The sequence below is a fragment of the Schistocerca piceifrons genome, chromosome 3 (genome assembly GCF_021461385.2).
Source record: "Schistocerca piceifrons isolate TAMUIC-IGC-003096 chromosome 3, iqSchPice1.1, whole genome shotgun sequence".
NCBI lineage: Eukaryota > Metazoa > Arthropoda > Insecta > Orthoptera > Acrididae > Schistocerca > Schistocerca piceifrons.
Window position 1 is genome coordinate 351,068,217 of NC_060140.1, and position 17,726 is coordinate 351,085,942.

The following is a 17,726-nucleotide window of genomic DNA, read 5'->3' on the forward strand; positions in this document are numbered from 1 at the left end:
GCTAATTTCAAGTTGCCGCCACTCATACCTCACCTGTCATTCAACAACATCTTTGCCTCTGCACTTCCGCCTCGACTAACATCTCTGCCCAAACTCTTTGTCTTTAAATATGTCTGCTTGTGTTTGCATATGTGTGGATGGATATGTGTGTGTGTGCGAGTGTATACCCGTCCTTTTTTCCCCCTAAGGTAAGTCTTTCCGCTCCCGGGATTGGAATGACTCCTTACCCTCTCCTTTAAAACCCACATCCTTTCGTCTTTCCCTCTCCTTCCCTCTTTCCTGACGAAGCAACCGTTGGTTGCGAAAGCTAGAATTTTGTGTGTATATTTGTGTTTGTTTGTGTGTCTATCGACGTGCCAGTGCTTTCGTTTGGTAAGTCACATCATCTTTGTTTTTAGATAAATTTTTCCCACGTGGAATGTTTCCCTCTATTATATTTATAATTATGTAAATTATACATACATCTTTTCAGGTAACAAAATGGAGTATCAGCTTACTTCACTATATCAATAAACAGAAATATTTGTAAAAAGACAAGTTTTTTGTTATTACACATGCAAAGGACACCTGTACGGCACACACGAGTGGCCATTTTCTGTCTTTTTTTGATCCAAGGTAAAAGAGCACGTTCATTGTTATGGAAGGCAGACCGACTTACAACCGAATGAAGCCCACGCTTCATAATCACGTGTATGGTGTCACATTTTGTAAAGAGAATATGATAACCCCTACAGTACTATTTCAGTGGTACAGGGTGGCGCATGAAAAATTGGCCCCAAGTACTAGACTGCTCTTTGTCGCTTACCAATCATCGTCTATTGTTTCGAAGTTGTTTGCATTAGCTTATTTGTTATTTCTTCACTGCCTAATTATTACATGTTTATCTATTCTGCTCATAGCAGTCAACAAATCCTGCGTAATTGGCGGGCAGTCCGTACTGGGGCTGGTTTTACTAGTGTGTGAGAATTATGTTATGAATAAAAACTCTGTACTCCAGAGGTGAGGCAAGTGCCCCCCATGGCGCCTTCCATCTTCAGTCACCTATGCTACTAATTTTCAATTTTTCATAAGAACCATATACCAAGCACAATGAATGGTGAACGAGTAAAACTGAATGATTCCCAAAAAAAAAGAGTGATCACCAAGGATGAACGACTTCACCCAGCTCTACTCGGCATCATTATTCTCAGGTGGAAAAATAAGCCTTAAAATTTTCATGTGTTCTTGTCTGGTGAAAATTTTCATATAATTGTGGACCATACTCCCTTGGTTTTCTTGTTGAGCCTCTCTGCATTCTTAAAAGACAAAGCTGCTCATTGTTTCAAGCTTTGGGCTCTGTTCTTGTCGCGATACAATTACGAAACCCATTTTTGTCCCACGTCACAACATGCTAATGCAGATGTTCTGGCCTGGCTCCGTATGGACTCTGGCCCCTCATCTCACAGCGAAGAACTGCTTTTTTTTCAATGGGATATGGAGGTGAGCCACGTAGTGGTTGGTTTCACCATCACCAGTTCCTGTGGTGCTGGAGTGGTGGATCTGGTGTTCCAGCAGGTTGTATTCATGATACGACATGGATGGATCAACTGTCCATCGAGCCGGACATCAGACTCACTTTGAATTTTTATTGTTGTACCATCGCCTCTCACCATGGTTCCAGTGGATATGCGATGGTAGGTCCTCCACTTAGTACATCAAGGTCATTGGGGGGAACTTACACAAAACTGCTGGCTTGCCGCCATGTGCTTTGGCAGGCATATATTGGGATGTGGAACGCCTAGTTGCAACCTGCTGAAAGTGTTTGATTTAACAGGCAGCATTACGCACTGTTTTTTCACTTTGGCATGCTGGCCCTTATGCTACCTTGGGAGAAAGTCCACATTTATTTCACTGGTCCATTTTTAGACTCTTTCTGGTTATTGGTAATTGATGCTTTTTCTTGTTTTCCTAATGTTGTTTGTTGTCTGTCTGTGACAACAAATTAGTGTGTGTGGTCCTACCAAAGATATGTGCCACAGAAGACTTGCCTTGCACCCTGTTTTCGGACAGTTGTCCTCAGTTTGTAACACAATCTTTAAAGGATTTTTGTATGCGTAATGGTCTACCTTCCATCTTCAGTCGAACAGCGAAGTGAAAAGTCTTGTCTGAACATTTAAGAAACTGATGTGCAAGTGTGAAGAAGATATCCCAGCCAAGAAGGCTCTCGCATTTTTTCAAGCTCTAACAGAACGATGCCAATTGGGACCAAGAGTCCTACTAAGCTCATGCACGGCCCTCAGACACAGACAATGCTTAAGCTCTTGCTGCTGGGTATGTGTCACCTAGCTGCACAGGTTTTGTCAGTGGCCATGCCCATTATACTAGTATGGGCTGGGGCATTGGGATGGTACCCTCACTAGATTCCCACTGTTCTTGTCGCGATACAATTACGAAACCCATTTTTGCCCCACGTCACAACATGCTAATGCAGATGTTCTGGCCTGGCTCCGTATGGACTCTGGCCCCTCATCTCACAGTCTTGGTGGTCCACGCCGAACATCGACTTGTGGCACCTCCACAAGAACCCGTTGTGCTCAGGATGGGCGCAGGACCCCCTCCTTGGTCTGTGGACACAACGCCTAGTTCTTTGTTGGCCCTGTCCAGTCCAGCTGTTGCACTAGTCAGGTAGTGCCCACCTATCCTGGCAGTAGGGGCTTTGTTTGCACTGATGACAATTTGCTTCCTGTGGCAAGTCCCGGTATTTGTCACTGTGCCGAGCAGGCACCGCCATCGGGGGGGACGGAAGCCAGGTCCCTGTGCTACAGCCTGTCATCAGAGTCTCTCCTCTCCCCTCCCCTCCCCTCCCCTCCCCTCCCCCCCTCCCCTCCCCTCCCCCCCTCCCCTCCCCTCCCCTCCCCTCCTCTCCTCTCCTCTCCTCTCCTCTCCTGTTCCCCATTGTTGCTGCCTATGTTGTGCCCCTTGTTATGGACTCTGACACTGTGATGACTCCTGCCCGTCTGTCACTGTTCCTTCCTGCAATTTGACTCAGAGTCTGCTCTCTGGGCTGTATGAGTGCCCTTGTCCCTCTCACCTTTGCCTGTATGCACCAGTCCGGGTGAATCGGGAACTTCTATCACATTTGGCTACAGCTAATGGCACTGTCACAGACACTATGGACAGCTCTTCAGTCACAGCATTTTGGACGGTGATGCTTGGTCTTTTCGTTTGCAAGGAAAGAGGAGTGTAGTAATCCACTGGTTACTACATTTACCATCTACAGCAGATGTAAGTCAGGCCACTACAGCAAGTGTAGTGCATGCCAACATCCACATGGTGCTCCCCCCAAGTACCTAAGATAGATGGCTGCCAGGGACAGCTTGGTCACTGATCATCATCACCTGGTCTGCCGTGCACACACAGTACTACACCAGCTACAGCTGAAGAGTTGGCAAACACACATCTTGTGTATGGTTTCATTGGATGCAATGGGAAGTGTGTCACAAAGAAATAAACTTGAGCTGTCTTCGCAATGATGCCAACCACATGAGCTGTACATAGTGAGTGAGAAACCAAATCCTGTTTTTTGTGTTGTATGTTTTGGTGATTGCATATTACAGGCTTTTTAAGTGGTATGAAGGTATTTTCTCAAAAATGAATGTAACTGGGCAAACAAACTGAAAAAATCATTACATTATTGCTCTCTAATTAGCTGCTGGAGACCTTGGGTCCATCATACCAAAATACTTAGAAGGTATCCCTGAACAACCACTGACAGTTTGTTGATGGAGTTCTGGTTCACCCTGTTCTGCATAGATATATCTGGAGGATTCCTTTATCCGGCAGCAGGTATCATATGACTGCTGAGGTGTACACTTTCAACTCAGCATAATTTTTTTCTTATGTTTCTGAATTTGTGACACATTATGCACATTGGCAAAAGTTTTACATATAGCACATTATTCAACAAAATTTGTTTGAAAGAAAGTTAAGTTATTCAGAGCAATTTATTGCTATAATGTATTTTCTATGTTTCATTTAATATTTTGTGTATACTATGTTGCTGTGGTAGATATCATAGAATTTTAGTTCCTCTTCTTCTTCTTCTCCTCCTCATCTTCTTTCTTCATCAATTGAGGTTTTATTAATCACTGTGTAAGTATAAATTTGTCTTGTTATTTCTAGGTTGATATGACTGTTGAGGCCCACAATTTGGAAAGATTTGCAAAAAATTTTGCAACTACGCCAACAGTGAAATTTCCTGTGCCCATATGGAATCTTACTCAGTCTGACATTCTAGTTGAGACATTTGAACAAGGAGAGCCATTACTGAATTATGTTACAGGTGATAATACAAATGGAATAAAAACTTTGCTGGCTGAGATTGGGATAAACACAATTCTGAAAATGGTAAGAAACTGATTATTTTTAATTCAGTGTCAGTAAATGTTTTTCATGAACTGTGTGAAAGAATACTGTATCTTACAAAATGTTGGCCATAAAGTGCCAACATTAATATTATTTGTGTTTCAAAATGGAAATTCTACCACTTCCACTACACTCCTTTCTGTAGCACGTCCTTCACTTTGCTCACATTGTACAAAGCTGCTCCACGCTGCTAACATTTCTATGGCTGCTTCTGTTTCCAGTATGTTACTTTTATATTGTAGGTACACACAAATGACAGACTGACTCTGTGAAATATTAGGAAAGCAAATGAATTCTACAATTTATTACATCTAAAATTTACGTTTCTTGACTCCTACTAGAATCCTACACCCCCCTCTCCCCCCTCCTCCAAATACGTATACACTTTAGTATCCCTGCCGATAGACACTGGGTGTGGAAGCAGATGAGCTGGTGTGGATATTGCAGCAAATAGTATAGAATGCTGTCACATAGGGTGCATGTAAAGCACGGCATGGGCAGAGCCACTGATTCAGGTGTTCACCTGTCAGTGGTGATGGGCCCGGCCTGGCAGATCGTGGTTGATTTCAGCTCCTTCGCACTTGGGCATCTTGCTGTGCACTGTTTTTGTGTGCTATCGTCAGTTGTTCATTGTGGTTGCATTTGTGTTTATCTTTCTGCTCATCTGTACATAGTGTTTGGACACTCTGCTACAATGTAGATTGACCCACATGTCAAGTTTCATTCCCTCTTGTGGGTTCAGCACCTGGGTGTTGTAGTCAAGCCACTATCAACTTACATAGTTACATTTGTGCTGACAGTGATGGTTTGTAATGTGGCAATGCCATGTGAAGATATAAAGTGGCATCAGAGAATGCTCTTATGCATATGTTGCACCTCCAGGAGCAGCATCAAAAGTTACAGTACGAGCAGTTGCAAGAACTACTCACATGGAATGTGGAATTGCTCCCTACTCGTGCTACCCTGAAAGCAGGCCAGGCACTGGCAGAGAAGCTTTCTCACCTCTAGCACGATTCACTAGCTGTGACAAGCTTGTGTAAAAGAGGGAGATTTACCTACAACATTTCTTTCTGCACTGTCAGGTAAGGCATATCGTTGATCTGGTTGTTATTGTGCAGCAGTGCAGGATTGTGCAGAATTTCATGCCCTCTACTTACTCTGAGAAACCTACCTTTGATGCTTTCTTTTACTTGTTCACTCAGTATTTGGGTCATCAAAATCAGCTGGTGGCAGCACGGTTACAGTTTAACCAACAGCACAAGCACCCTGGGCAGTCATATGGAGCATAGATTGTCAACCTGCAAGGTCTTTGTGAAAGTATTGCTTTTAGTGTATACAATGTGCTTTATCATATTTAGACTTGCTAATTAGGGTTACAATCTGGCTAACACCTGACCTGGAGGTCCAAACTACAGCACTGATCTTGTCCAGTCCTTTTTTAGCTGAAGTTGCTCAGATTGTGGACTCATATGAACTCACAGCTGCAGGAAGAGAAACAGCCTGGTTAACACCTGACCCGAAGGTCCAAACTATGGCATTGACTGTGTCCAACTCGTCTTTAGCTGAAGTTACTATGTGGAATCACATGAACTTACTGGAGCAGGAAGGGACATACATGCCAATGAGTGGCAGGTTGCAAAGTCAGATGTGCATGGTAAATGGCCCCTGGTACCCCGTGGAATGATCCAGGTGGCCTCGCTTTCCAATGAGACCCTGTGTGTTGACACTATTGACAGTTCAAGTACAGTGATGAGTGCAGCCCGCGTTGTGGTTGACCATTACTTATCAGTCGAAGCATCATAATTCCTGCTTGGGACGTGAATGTCATTCTGTGCATGTTTGATGGGACAGCCAACACAAGAAGACTACATGTGGACTATGCTGAAAAATAGGCCATTTGGCTGTGGTTTGTGACAGCTGGTAAACTGGGGGACAGTCATCGAAGGACCAATGTTCTTCCTGTCCTTGGAAGTTGTCTCTGACACCCCTAAGCATGTCCCATTGTATTCTGCTTACGTTGGTAGAGGATCCAAGCAATTAAGTTTGAGGTAGACACGGGAGTGATGGCCAGCGTAATTACACTCCTGGAAATTGAAATAAGAACACCGTGAATTCATTGTCCCAGGAAGGGGAAACTTTATTGACACATTCCTGGGGTCAGATACATCACATGATCACACTGACAGAACCACAGGCACATAGACACAGGCAACAGAGCATGCACAATGTCGGCACTAGTACAGTGTATATCCACCTTTCGCAGCAATGCAGGCTGCTATTCTCCCATGGAGACGATCGTAGAGATGCTGGATGTAGTCCTGTGGAACGGCTTGCCATGCCATTTCCACCTGGCGCCTAAGTTGGACCAGCGTTCGTGCTGGACGTGCAGACCGCGTGAGACGATGCTTCATCCAGTCCCAAACATGCTCAATGGGGGACAGATCCGGAGATCTTGCTGGCCAGGGTAGTTGACTTACACCTTCTAGAGCACGTTGGGTGGCACGGGATACATGCGGACGTGCATTGTCCTGTTGGAACAGCAAGTTCCCTTGCCGGTCTAGGAATGGTAGAACGATGGGTTCGATGACGGTTTGGATGTACCGTGCACTATTCAGTGTCCCCTCGACGATCACCAGTGGTGTACGGCCAGTGTAGGAGATCGCTCCCCACACCATGATGCCGGGTGTTGGCCCTGTGTGCCTCGGTCGTATGCAGTCCTGATTGTGGCGCTCACCTGCACGGCGCCAAACACGCATACGACCATCATTGGCACCAAGGCAGAAGCGACTCTCATCGCTGAAGACGACACGTCTCCATTCGTCCCTCCATTCACGCCTGTCGCGACACCACTGGAGGCGGGCTGCACAATGTTGGGGCGTGAGCGGAAGACGGCCTAACGGTGTGCGGGACCGTAGCCCAGCTTCATGGAGACGGTTGCGAATGGTCCTCGCCGATACCCCAGGAGCAACAGTGTCCCTAATTTACTGGGAAGTGGCGGTGCGGTCCCCTACGGCACTGCGTAGGATCCTACGGTCTTGGCGTGCATCCGTGCATCGCTGCGGTCCGGTCCCAGGTCGACGGGCACGTGCACCTTCCGCCGACCACTGGCGACAACATCGATGTACTGTGGAGACCTCACGCCCCACGTGTTGAGCAATTCGGCGGTACGTCCACCCGGCCTCCCGCATGCCCACTATACGCCCTCGCTCAAAGTCGGTCAACTGCACATACGGTTCACGTCCACGCTGTCGCGGCATGCTACCAGTGTTAAAGACTGCGATGGAGCTCCGTATGCCACGGCAAACTGGCTGACACTGACGGCGGCGGTGCACAAATGCTGCACAGCTAGCGCCATTCGACGGCCAACACCGCGGTTCCTGGTGTGTCCGCTGTGCCGTGCGTGTGATCATTGCTTGTACAGCCCTCTCGCAGTGTCCGGAGCAAGTATGGTGGGTCTGACACACCGGTATCAATGTGTTCTTTTTTCCATTTCCAGGAGTGTATCTTAGGTTCTTGGGCTGCACTGCATGGCAAAAGCCACTATGTCAGATTGTGTCCTACAGTAATCAGTGCATTCCTTTGAGGGGACAATTCTCAATCTCTGCACATTATAATATTGTGGAGTAGTAACTTATGTTGTTAGTGGTAAATTCACCATTGGCGAAAATAGTTTTGGTTGGACGCGTTTTTGTTATTAGGTTTCTAGGTAGTTAACAAATTACATTTAGTGTCTCAATCAGTCCTCTTTCATGTTTGGACTTCTTACTATCTTGTTCAACCAGCTGTTTGAAAATTCTTTGGATCGGGCAGAAAATTCTGAGGCATGTACCTCCCTCCTGCCGTTGACGATACCTAAATTTTGTCATCCCCTGCCTCAATCCCTTCACTGTGCATGTGATAAGGGCAAGGCCAGATTGTAGCACTGGCAGGACCCCAGTGTCATTTCTCCCATTTCATCAAGTCAACACCCCCCACCCCACCACAAACTTTTAGCGGTAGCTCAGAAACTAGGCAGCACTGTGCAGCTGCACACTGGTTTAAACAGACATGTAGTGGATTTGTATCTGATTCCGTGGGCAGAAGTGTTGGCAAAATTGTCCAGGGGCCAGTATTTATCCTGCATCGACTTGCACAGTGCATGCCTGCACTTGTCACTGGATGCACCTTCTTAGAATTTATTGGTGCTCAATGTCACATTCGAGCTTTACCGGTTTAATCTATTAACAGTATTTGGAGCATTCGATTCAGTGTTTTGCTCTTTGCGTTAACTAACGCTGTGACATCTGGGTAGCAGGTTCTACATGAGAGGGACATTTTTTATATCTGCAGGATGGAGAATGACTTTTGTTGCAAACTGGAAAAATACAGTTTTCTCTCCTTTAAGGTGTATTTTTTGGGACTTGCTTAGCAAAGATGGTCTTATCCCTGACTCATGTTAAAGCCATAGTCAACCTGGCAGCACCTAAGAACCTGAAGCAGCTCCAGTCCTTTGTGGGCAAGATTTCCTATTATGCTAAGTTTATTCCCCAGACTGTGCACATTTGTCATCTTCTTAAATGGCTTCATCAAAAAGCCGTGAGGCACATGTTGTCTGCAATGTTTGTTGTCTGCTCCCTGTTTGCCAATGCACTCCATATGATATTGGTGCAGTTCTATCCCATTGGTATGCAGAAGGCACAAAGCAGTTAGGTTTCAACATGCTTTCCAAAGCTGAACATGACTACTCGTAGGTGGGAAAGCAGTCTAGATATTGATCAATGAGAGGATATGAAACAAAAAAGGTCTAACGAATTGATGTCTGGAAATGCATGGTTTCCATACTAGAGACCATTTATTCAATCATACATTGTTAGAGGCTGTGGTCTAATACACATTTTACCATGTAGCCACAGTTACAGTAAGTGTTGAAAATGGTTGCCATGTGCCTTAACGCATACACTTACGCGCTGCAGCATTTTCTGTCTCACATGTTCATATCGGATGGGCTGCATCTGAACAGTGTCAAAGACAACATCAATACACTGCACCAGTGTCTCCACATCTGGAATGGACTTTGCATACATGATACTTTTGAGATGTCCCCATAACCGGAAACTGCATTGAGATCCAGTGAACAAGCAGGCCACACAACTGGACCCCCTCATCTGATCCATCAACCAGGGGAGACATGACTGAGATGTGTCTGAATTTTAAAGTCAAAGTGTGCTGGAGCACCATCATGTAGCAGCCACATAACCCTTTGAATCATCAATGGCACTTCTTCCAGCAGGGGAGCCAAAGTCACCTGCAAGAAATGCCCATGGTTCCAGCCTGTCAAGTGATGTGGAAAGAAGACTGGTCCCAAAGTATAGTTGCCAATTATCCTGGCCCACACATTCTGGTTGCACTGATGCTGATGATTTGCTGTCATGGCTGTTATGAAAGTTGAAGATACCACTCTGTGTAAAGGTGGCCTCATCTGTAAATAGGATGGATGACAAATCCCAGAATCGTGGTTGCCTGGTGAAAAAACCAGTGAGAAAACTGCTTCTGACGTGGAAAGTCTGTCATTAGTAAGCCCTGCACACGCTGTATGTGATAAGACTAGTGACAATTGTCGTGGAGAATGTTCCACATGGCCGTCTGGGTTACCCTGTGCGGGTGGGCCAACTGCCTGGTACTGACACGGTGGTCACCTTCCACAGTGTTAATTACATTTTCCTTCAAGTCTGGTGTCTAAATATTTTGGGTATGTCCTTCATGATTTCCTTCTTCCTGAAACAACCCTGTCTCAGAATAATGGTGAAACTCAGTTGCAGACATTGAGTGCTGTGGTTGTTGTCAGCAGGAATAGGTCTCCTGATAAAACCTTACAGTCGGCCACCTGTTGCCATTGGCTTTTCTGTAAGTAAACACCATGTCAGCAAGCTCTTGATTTGAACACAGAACCGTTGTGTACAATGCTGTGTCACATCCACTAAAAGGTGAGTTGGCAAGGGAAGTGAATCGGACACAACATTACAAATAACTATGGCAGGAGAGGGCGCTAGAGCATGACCTATGAGGAACAGTACAACCTTCTAGGAGGAAACCATGCATACTGTAACTGTGGCCACACTGTACAGTGCGTATTAGACTGCAGTCTCTGTAACAAAATATGATTCAATAAATGGTCTCTAGCAAGGAAAACATGCTTTCCTGGACATAAGTTCATTAGACCTTTATCGTTCTGTAGCCAATCATTGATCTATACCTAGAGCTTGCACACGGTTGGGAAAAATCACCCTATAGAGCACTTATCACTGACGTCAAGTTCCTGGTTTCCTTATTTGGTACTTGCTCTAAGCTACCATATTGGACTGTGCACTGGTTGCAGAGGTATGCTCTTTTTCTCAGTAATTATAGTTATGACATTCATTACCGGTCCAGCACCCATCATGCAAATGCAGATGTGCTGTTGCGGTTACCAGCCAGTATCTACCCAAATTTCAATCAATAGGAGGCTGAGGCTCTAGTTTTTTCTTTGGACAATGCCTTGCAGCAGACATCACAGGATTTTCCTTTGATGGCGCAGGGGAGGTCATGGTCGCTGACATACTATTCTGGAAAATCCTTTGAGCAGTCCAAACGGAATGGCCTGGGAATCAACTCAAAGTTGTCCAGGGAGTCCTCGTGCTTGCCAGGGAGGAGCCAGGCTGTTGAGTGATCATCCCTCCAGCATTGTATCCTTGCACATTCCAGTTGACACACTCATTAGACTGAGGGGTACATCTAGTATGAAGGCTTTTGTGTGACGTCTTGTCTGCTGGCTGACAATCAACCACGATAGTGAACACCTTGTCCAGGCCTATGGATCTGTGTGCGGAATCAGACTGCTCTGATGTGTCAGTTTTACCCATGACTAGTTCCTGAGCACACTAGGGACAGGGTGCACATTAACTTTGGGGGGACCTTTTTGAGTAGCATGTAGTTGTTGGTGGTTGCTTTGTCACATTTTCTATATTTTGCCAAATTGTTCTCCACGATGTTGACTGCTGCAGTCCTCATGTTTTCATGTGAAGAAGTATGTCTCTGCCTTGTCCTGTGATGATGCACTATCTAGTTTTGTTGCCATGCACTGGCTGACATTGGTTAATGTGTGCAGTCTAGCAAAGTGTTCATTTGCATGGGTGCCTGCTGTGGGGTCTTTTGGATTTGTTGCACCTTGAGTCACATGTCCTAGACTGTTGCAGCCCATCTTGATTTCCTTACTGGGCTGCCATGTGAGCTTGGTCTTCCAGCTGACAGCAAGGCTGGCTGCCGGATGTAGTGATGGGCCACAAAAGATTTGCGTATGTTTGTGATGGAAGTTGGTTGGGAGGAGTTGACTTGTCATTCTAATGAGCTGCACCTGTGACCTGTGGGACTCCTGTTGCCTGACCTGTGGACCCCTGCTGCCTCCACTCCAAGCTGACCAGGCAATGGGGATGTTTGCGACGGTGTTGGTCCGATGGGGGGCAATTGTGGCAGTATGCACCACTGTGGCTGAGCACCTCTCCCACCGCATGCCTTCCACTGTCCTACCTCTCATTGCAAGCTGGGGTGCCAACTGAGATAGCCAATGTGCAGCCCTGAAATTTGGCTCGGTTCCTTCCTCTTCCTGCTCGCCAGTGGTTGAGTCTTTGCCCCCACCAGTACCTGCAGACAACCATAACCCCATCCTTCATAATCTTCTGCCCCTCTGGCAGAGCTATCTGCATCAATATTGTCTCTTGTGGTGGTTGATCTTCTGCTGAGGAATCTCATGCACTCTCGGGTTTTGCATCTGGTCGTGGCCGAGGCCAGGCATTTTTCAGCCCCAAACGGCCTTTCCTTGGGGGAGGAATTTAGTATCCCCACCAATGGACATAAAGTTGGATGCAGATGAACTGATGAGACTATCGCAGTGGAAAAGTACACAACACAAGTCATGGAGGGTGCTCGCAAAGCATCATATGACAGAGTCATTGGCTCAGGTGTTTACCTGTCAGTGGTGACAGTCCTGGCCCATCAGTTCGTTGATTTCAGTTTCCTCATTTCTGGCCTTCGCCTCATGCCATGCTCTGTTTTCGTGTTCTAGTGTCAGTCATTCATGCTAGACACATTTGTTTTATCTCTCTGCTCACCCCTACCCAGCATTTGAAGTCTCTTCCCCCCCCCCCCCCCCCCCTCCCCCCCGCCTCCCTCCTTCCCCACACCGCAGATTGACTCTCATGTTGAGTTTCATTCTCTCTTCTTGGGTCAGCTCCTGGACCTTGTTGTAGAGCCACTGTTGGCGTGTATAGTCACATTTGTGCTGACAGTGATGGTTTGCAGCATTTCAGCATCTTGAGCTGATATAAAATATACCATCTGATCTAAAGTATCTGGACATCTATTAGTGGATATTAATATAGGATGTGTCCAGTTTTTATCTTCATAATGGCTTAAACTCTACTTGAGACAGTTTCAGTGAGGTTTCTGAATATCTATGGAGGAATGGCAAACAGTTACTCATCAGGAGCTGAAAGCAGAGAAATAGTGATGTTGGATGCTGGAGTCCAGATAGTGATGTGGGCTAGGCAAATTCCCAATGGGCAGGACATTTGTGAATGAGCATCTGCCCAGGAATTTGAAAGTAGTTTTAAATGCCCAAAATCTGGGCATTTATGAGGAAAGTACTTTTTTAAAGTTTTTACTGCTATAATGTATAATGTACCAACTAAAATAGGGGAATGGGAAGATACTCCTGATATTAAAAGTTAGTAAATGTTTACAATTGTATCTATCAGTAAGAACAAAAGGAAAGAAGAGAGAAGTGTCTTTCTTTACGTGCACCTATTACTGAGAACGAAAGGAAAGGAGAGAAGCTAAAAAAAAAAAGCATGCTGTATGAAGGAAAGGTGGGTGTTGCTCTGACAGCTGCTTATCATTTATAATGTCCTTTTTATTTTTACCAGTTCTGCTCTTCACTCTCAGTCTCTCTCTGTTGTATTCACAAGTGCAAGCACACACACACACACACACACACACACACACACACACACAGCGTGTTGAAAAGCTGTTTAGTGGTAAGGTAGTATAAAAAACATTGTCCTTAGGTCATCACTTTGTAATGTAACACACTTTATAATCCCTGTCAAATCTCTGAATATTAATGAAGAATGATTATTGATAGTAAAATTATTACTGAATGTATCAAACAGCTGGAGTGTATTTCTTGATGATAAATGTATTCTTAAATGTTATATGGTTTCCAGTGGAAAAAAAAAGTTTATTGTTAGATGTAGCGTCATTTGAGACATTATAGTTTTCTATTGTGCTACTTTCTTTATGTACTTTCACATGACTGTGAAGGTAAAATGAGAACACTAACATAAGAAAGATTTAATAACAAAGAATTGATGCCCAAGACACTGGAATCATTCAGTTCTGATACTAGTCGATTCCTAGAGAATACACGATTCTTGGAGTTGTGGAATCGGAATCATTATGTGACACATCACTAAGGTCATTATGGATAACTGTCTTTACTCTAATTCCAGTTATTCTAAGTAAATATTATGGACAGTAGGCTACTGAACAGCTGCAAGATGGTTAAGAAAAAGGACCTGTTTTGAACTTTTCAAATTTAAAAGGGAAAGGAGTATCTTGTAAATATTGTTTTAAGGAATACAAATAGTCACATTCCAACAAAACGGAAAAGCATATCAAAAAGTGTTTCACGTTCACTCAAAATTTGGAAAAAGTGCTTGAGTTAGGTAAAGTAATTGGGAACAGCAATGTGTGGTTTTTTTTTTTTTTTTTTTTTTTTTTTTTTTTTTTTTTTTTTTTTTTTTTTTTTCAGTCGTATAGTACAAGTAAAAATACTACATAAAGGCTAGCTGCTTAATATAAACTATACTTTATTTCAAAAATTACTTTTAAACTTGATTGTCATTTTCTTTTTTTTTTATTGTGTACTACCCAAACAATTGATCTAATTAAAGATGTAAAAAGTTATGTTTACAGTCCAATTTATTCCACTAATAACTCTCCCCTAAAACTCGAGCAGTTTTTTCCAACTTGGTCACCCAGTCACTGAAGAAGCTGTGTTGAAGAACAGCTTTTCCAATAGAAAATATCAGCTTAAAATTTAATTGTAAGCACTGCTTATCAATTAAACTTTAAAATGCATAAATGCTGGGGCATTTTTGAATTTCGGGTATTTGCTCCAACTTATAAATGCCCAGGCATTTTACACCAATAGGTTTGGACCACCACCAACATTCTAAGACATCTTGAACGTGCTCCATTGGATTCAGATCAGGACCGTGAACAAGCCACCCATTTCAGGAATATTAATATCTAGAAACCATTGCCTCACAGATGCTGCTTTATGACGGGGTGCATCATCTTGCTGATACTGTTAATTGTCTCCAGACTGTTCCTCTTCTGTACATAGCACTCAACACTGTAAAATGTGTTCATATCCTTTTGTATTTAGTGTGTTCTTAAGCACAATTATAAGCCCATATGCTAACCACAGAAAAAGCTCCATACCGTAACACCACCTGTTGCATACTTCACTGTTGAAACTACTCATTACGGCAGGTAACGTCCTCCAGGCATTTGCCAAACATAAATCCATTTGTTGGATTGCAACAAGTTATAGGTTGTTCATCACTCCAAATCACTTGTTTAAAGTCATCCATTCTCCGGTGGCATCACTCTTTACAACAGCTCAAACATCGCTTTGTATTGACTACAGAAATGCATGGCTTATGAGTGGCTGCTCGATCATTGTACCCCATTCTTTTTGACTCCCTACAGACAATTATTATGCTACATGGACTGCTGGTAGGACTGTAGAAATTGTGAGTGATTCCTTACACTGACTCGGCATGATATTTTTACAGCCACCCTCTACAATGCACAAAGGTTCCTGTCTGTAAGTACATGTACTTGTAACATTACTCATATTTAGATGAGCTAATCGCCTGCCTAGAACTGGTACAAGCTAAGATAAAGCTGAACACTAGCAAGCTCAGGTCTCGGGGCATTCCGTGGATGTTCCGGCTAGGTGACTGGTACGAGCATATCCAGCTACAAAGACCAGCAGAGTTGCCACAAATGGGGAAAATCCTGAAGCTGGGAATTTGAATGGCTGTTACTCGTATGGGCTTTATGCAGGAACTCATAAGGCTTTATGCAGGAGATGCTCCAAGAAATGGCAGTGTGTCAGACAGTCTTAAAGATGGCTATGTTACAGTCCTTTTGAGATTTGACAATAACTCACATCAAATATTAATGAAAATTTGAATAAATTTGCTATCTCAGAAAAATAAGGAGCATCCAATAACACAACAGTATTTCAATATCTTTAAAACTACAGAAGTTAATATTTTCAATCTGTAAACATCAGAATTAACAACTATTAATCACTTCACTTCATGCAATTACAACAAATGACATCTCGGGTGATAGTATTGTACTATAGCTATCATCCCTGAAAGCTATGTATCTGTATCTATTTTATTTATTGACCATCTTTTATATCTGTTTCATTATGTAAATGATTCAGAACATCACAGTCTCCATAATTACACAGCAAATGAACTCAATATCAGTACCTAATATATTGCTATACTTGTGTAGTTATTTAATGAACAGTTTACTATTTTGCCAATCACTTTCACAAAATATAAGGGCAATTCTTTGTCATTTAACGTGAGCACACTTTTGGAAGAATACTGACCTATTTATTTATGTGCAGACTATTACTCACATTTATTGTAAATTATCTGAGTGTAACAGAATATTTGTAACACTTCTTTTATTTGAATGTTGTTGTAATATATTAGTTTAGAGTGGGAGAGTGGTCAACTTAAATTAGATCATTTCTGTAGAGCTTAAGGACGATGTATTTTTTGGTGGGAATAGCCTTCAGCCAATGAGAGTTGGACAGTGGCAGAACACTGCTGGTGTCAGGGGGGAACTGGGATTTTCGAAGTGAAGCTCTCAAGGGAAATTTTCTGGACACTCTGTGTCGAGTGCTGGAAGAAGGCAGACTTGCCTGGACTTAGTTTTTGTGAGTCTTTGATGACTGTATAGTTTAGGGATTTTGCTACCATTCTCTTAACGCTCTTAACGTAACTTTACTGCATTTGATAAGAATATTTACTGTCTGTATCTTAACTGAATTATCTGAGATGTTCTTTCTTTAATAAACACTATTCAGCATAATTCGCTGTCATCTACAACAATTATAGACATTAGAATATAACCCTTGTTATTCAATTATCCAACTCTCAGTCCTAGCCAATGCATAGAGTATTTGACTGCAGGATCACACAGTCATAGGTTATTAATTGCAGCTAGTTAGCTGCAATTCATGAAAGTGCAGACATTCACAGTTCACAACCCTATGACTACATCGAGCCGTTCTTTTTAAACAGACCCATGCTTAGCCCAAGTACCTAAAGTACAAGTAACCACAAGTAAAGATGCAACTGATTTGCTCGGATGAGATGCTGTTTAGGAAGAGCACCCACACTAGCAGTAACCATTAGGTACTGGCACAAACTCTGCATAGTCTTGGTTTAGCTGGTGTTGTACCTTATCATTTCCATTCATTGTCATATCACCAACAGCAACTTTAGGAGGGTTGCAATGTCCCAGATGTATTTGTTACTCAGGTGACGACTAGTCCACGTTCAAAGTCACTGAGATTCCCTGATCAATCCATTCTGCCGTTGCATTATGTAGGGGAGTCTGGGTACTTTTGATCAGGTAGTGTATGTGATTGGTTAACAAGGTATGCATTTTGGGCAGAAATGCCTGTTGCCATGAATCTGCAGAGTACTTTTTGTGGGTCAGTTTTTGTATTGTCGTCAACTTGTATTTCTTTCATGCATGTTTCACTTTGTGCCAGTGTTTAATCCCAACAATTTCTAAAGAATAATAAGTACTCCAGCAATACAGCCCAAGTGTTCAGCACAAGAGCTCATCCATTATTACTGATTGCATTTATTGAAACATATTAATGCATTGATATGGAATACCTGTCTTCCATAAGCTCCACCTGATACAACTAATTAGAGAAACCACAGATTTCACAATCAAAACTGACAGAGCGCCATGCCTATTCAAATAACTAAGCCTACAATTTCCCAAGACTCTCTGGTTTATAGTTTCACAATGCTGCTGCCCGTAAGAGGAAGCTTTGTCATTGAATTTAGGAGAGGAAGGAAGGGGATTGCTATGGATTGAATGAATTGCTGGTGGAGCTCTGTAGAAACTGTTATGATGGTACTATCAGAATATTTTACTGGCTCAAAATGTGTTACACACTTATCTGTAGGCAA

General features: G+C 43.4%; 1 protein-coding gene across 1 annotated transcript in view; it reads left to right on the forward strand.

Annotated features, from left to right (window-relative positions):
* LOC124788085 (uncharacterized aarF domain-containing protein kinase 2-like) overlaps nt 1–17,726 on the forward strand; it is a 106,583-nt gene that overhangs the window by 60,357 nt on the left and 28,500 nt on the right. Inside the window, exon 6 of the mRNA XM_047255182.1 lies at nt 4,162–4,386. Coding sequence (XP_047111138.1) covers nt 4,162–4,386 — 225 coding nt within the window. The remainder of the gene's footprint in view (nt 1–4,161; nt 4,387–17,726) is intronic.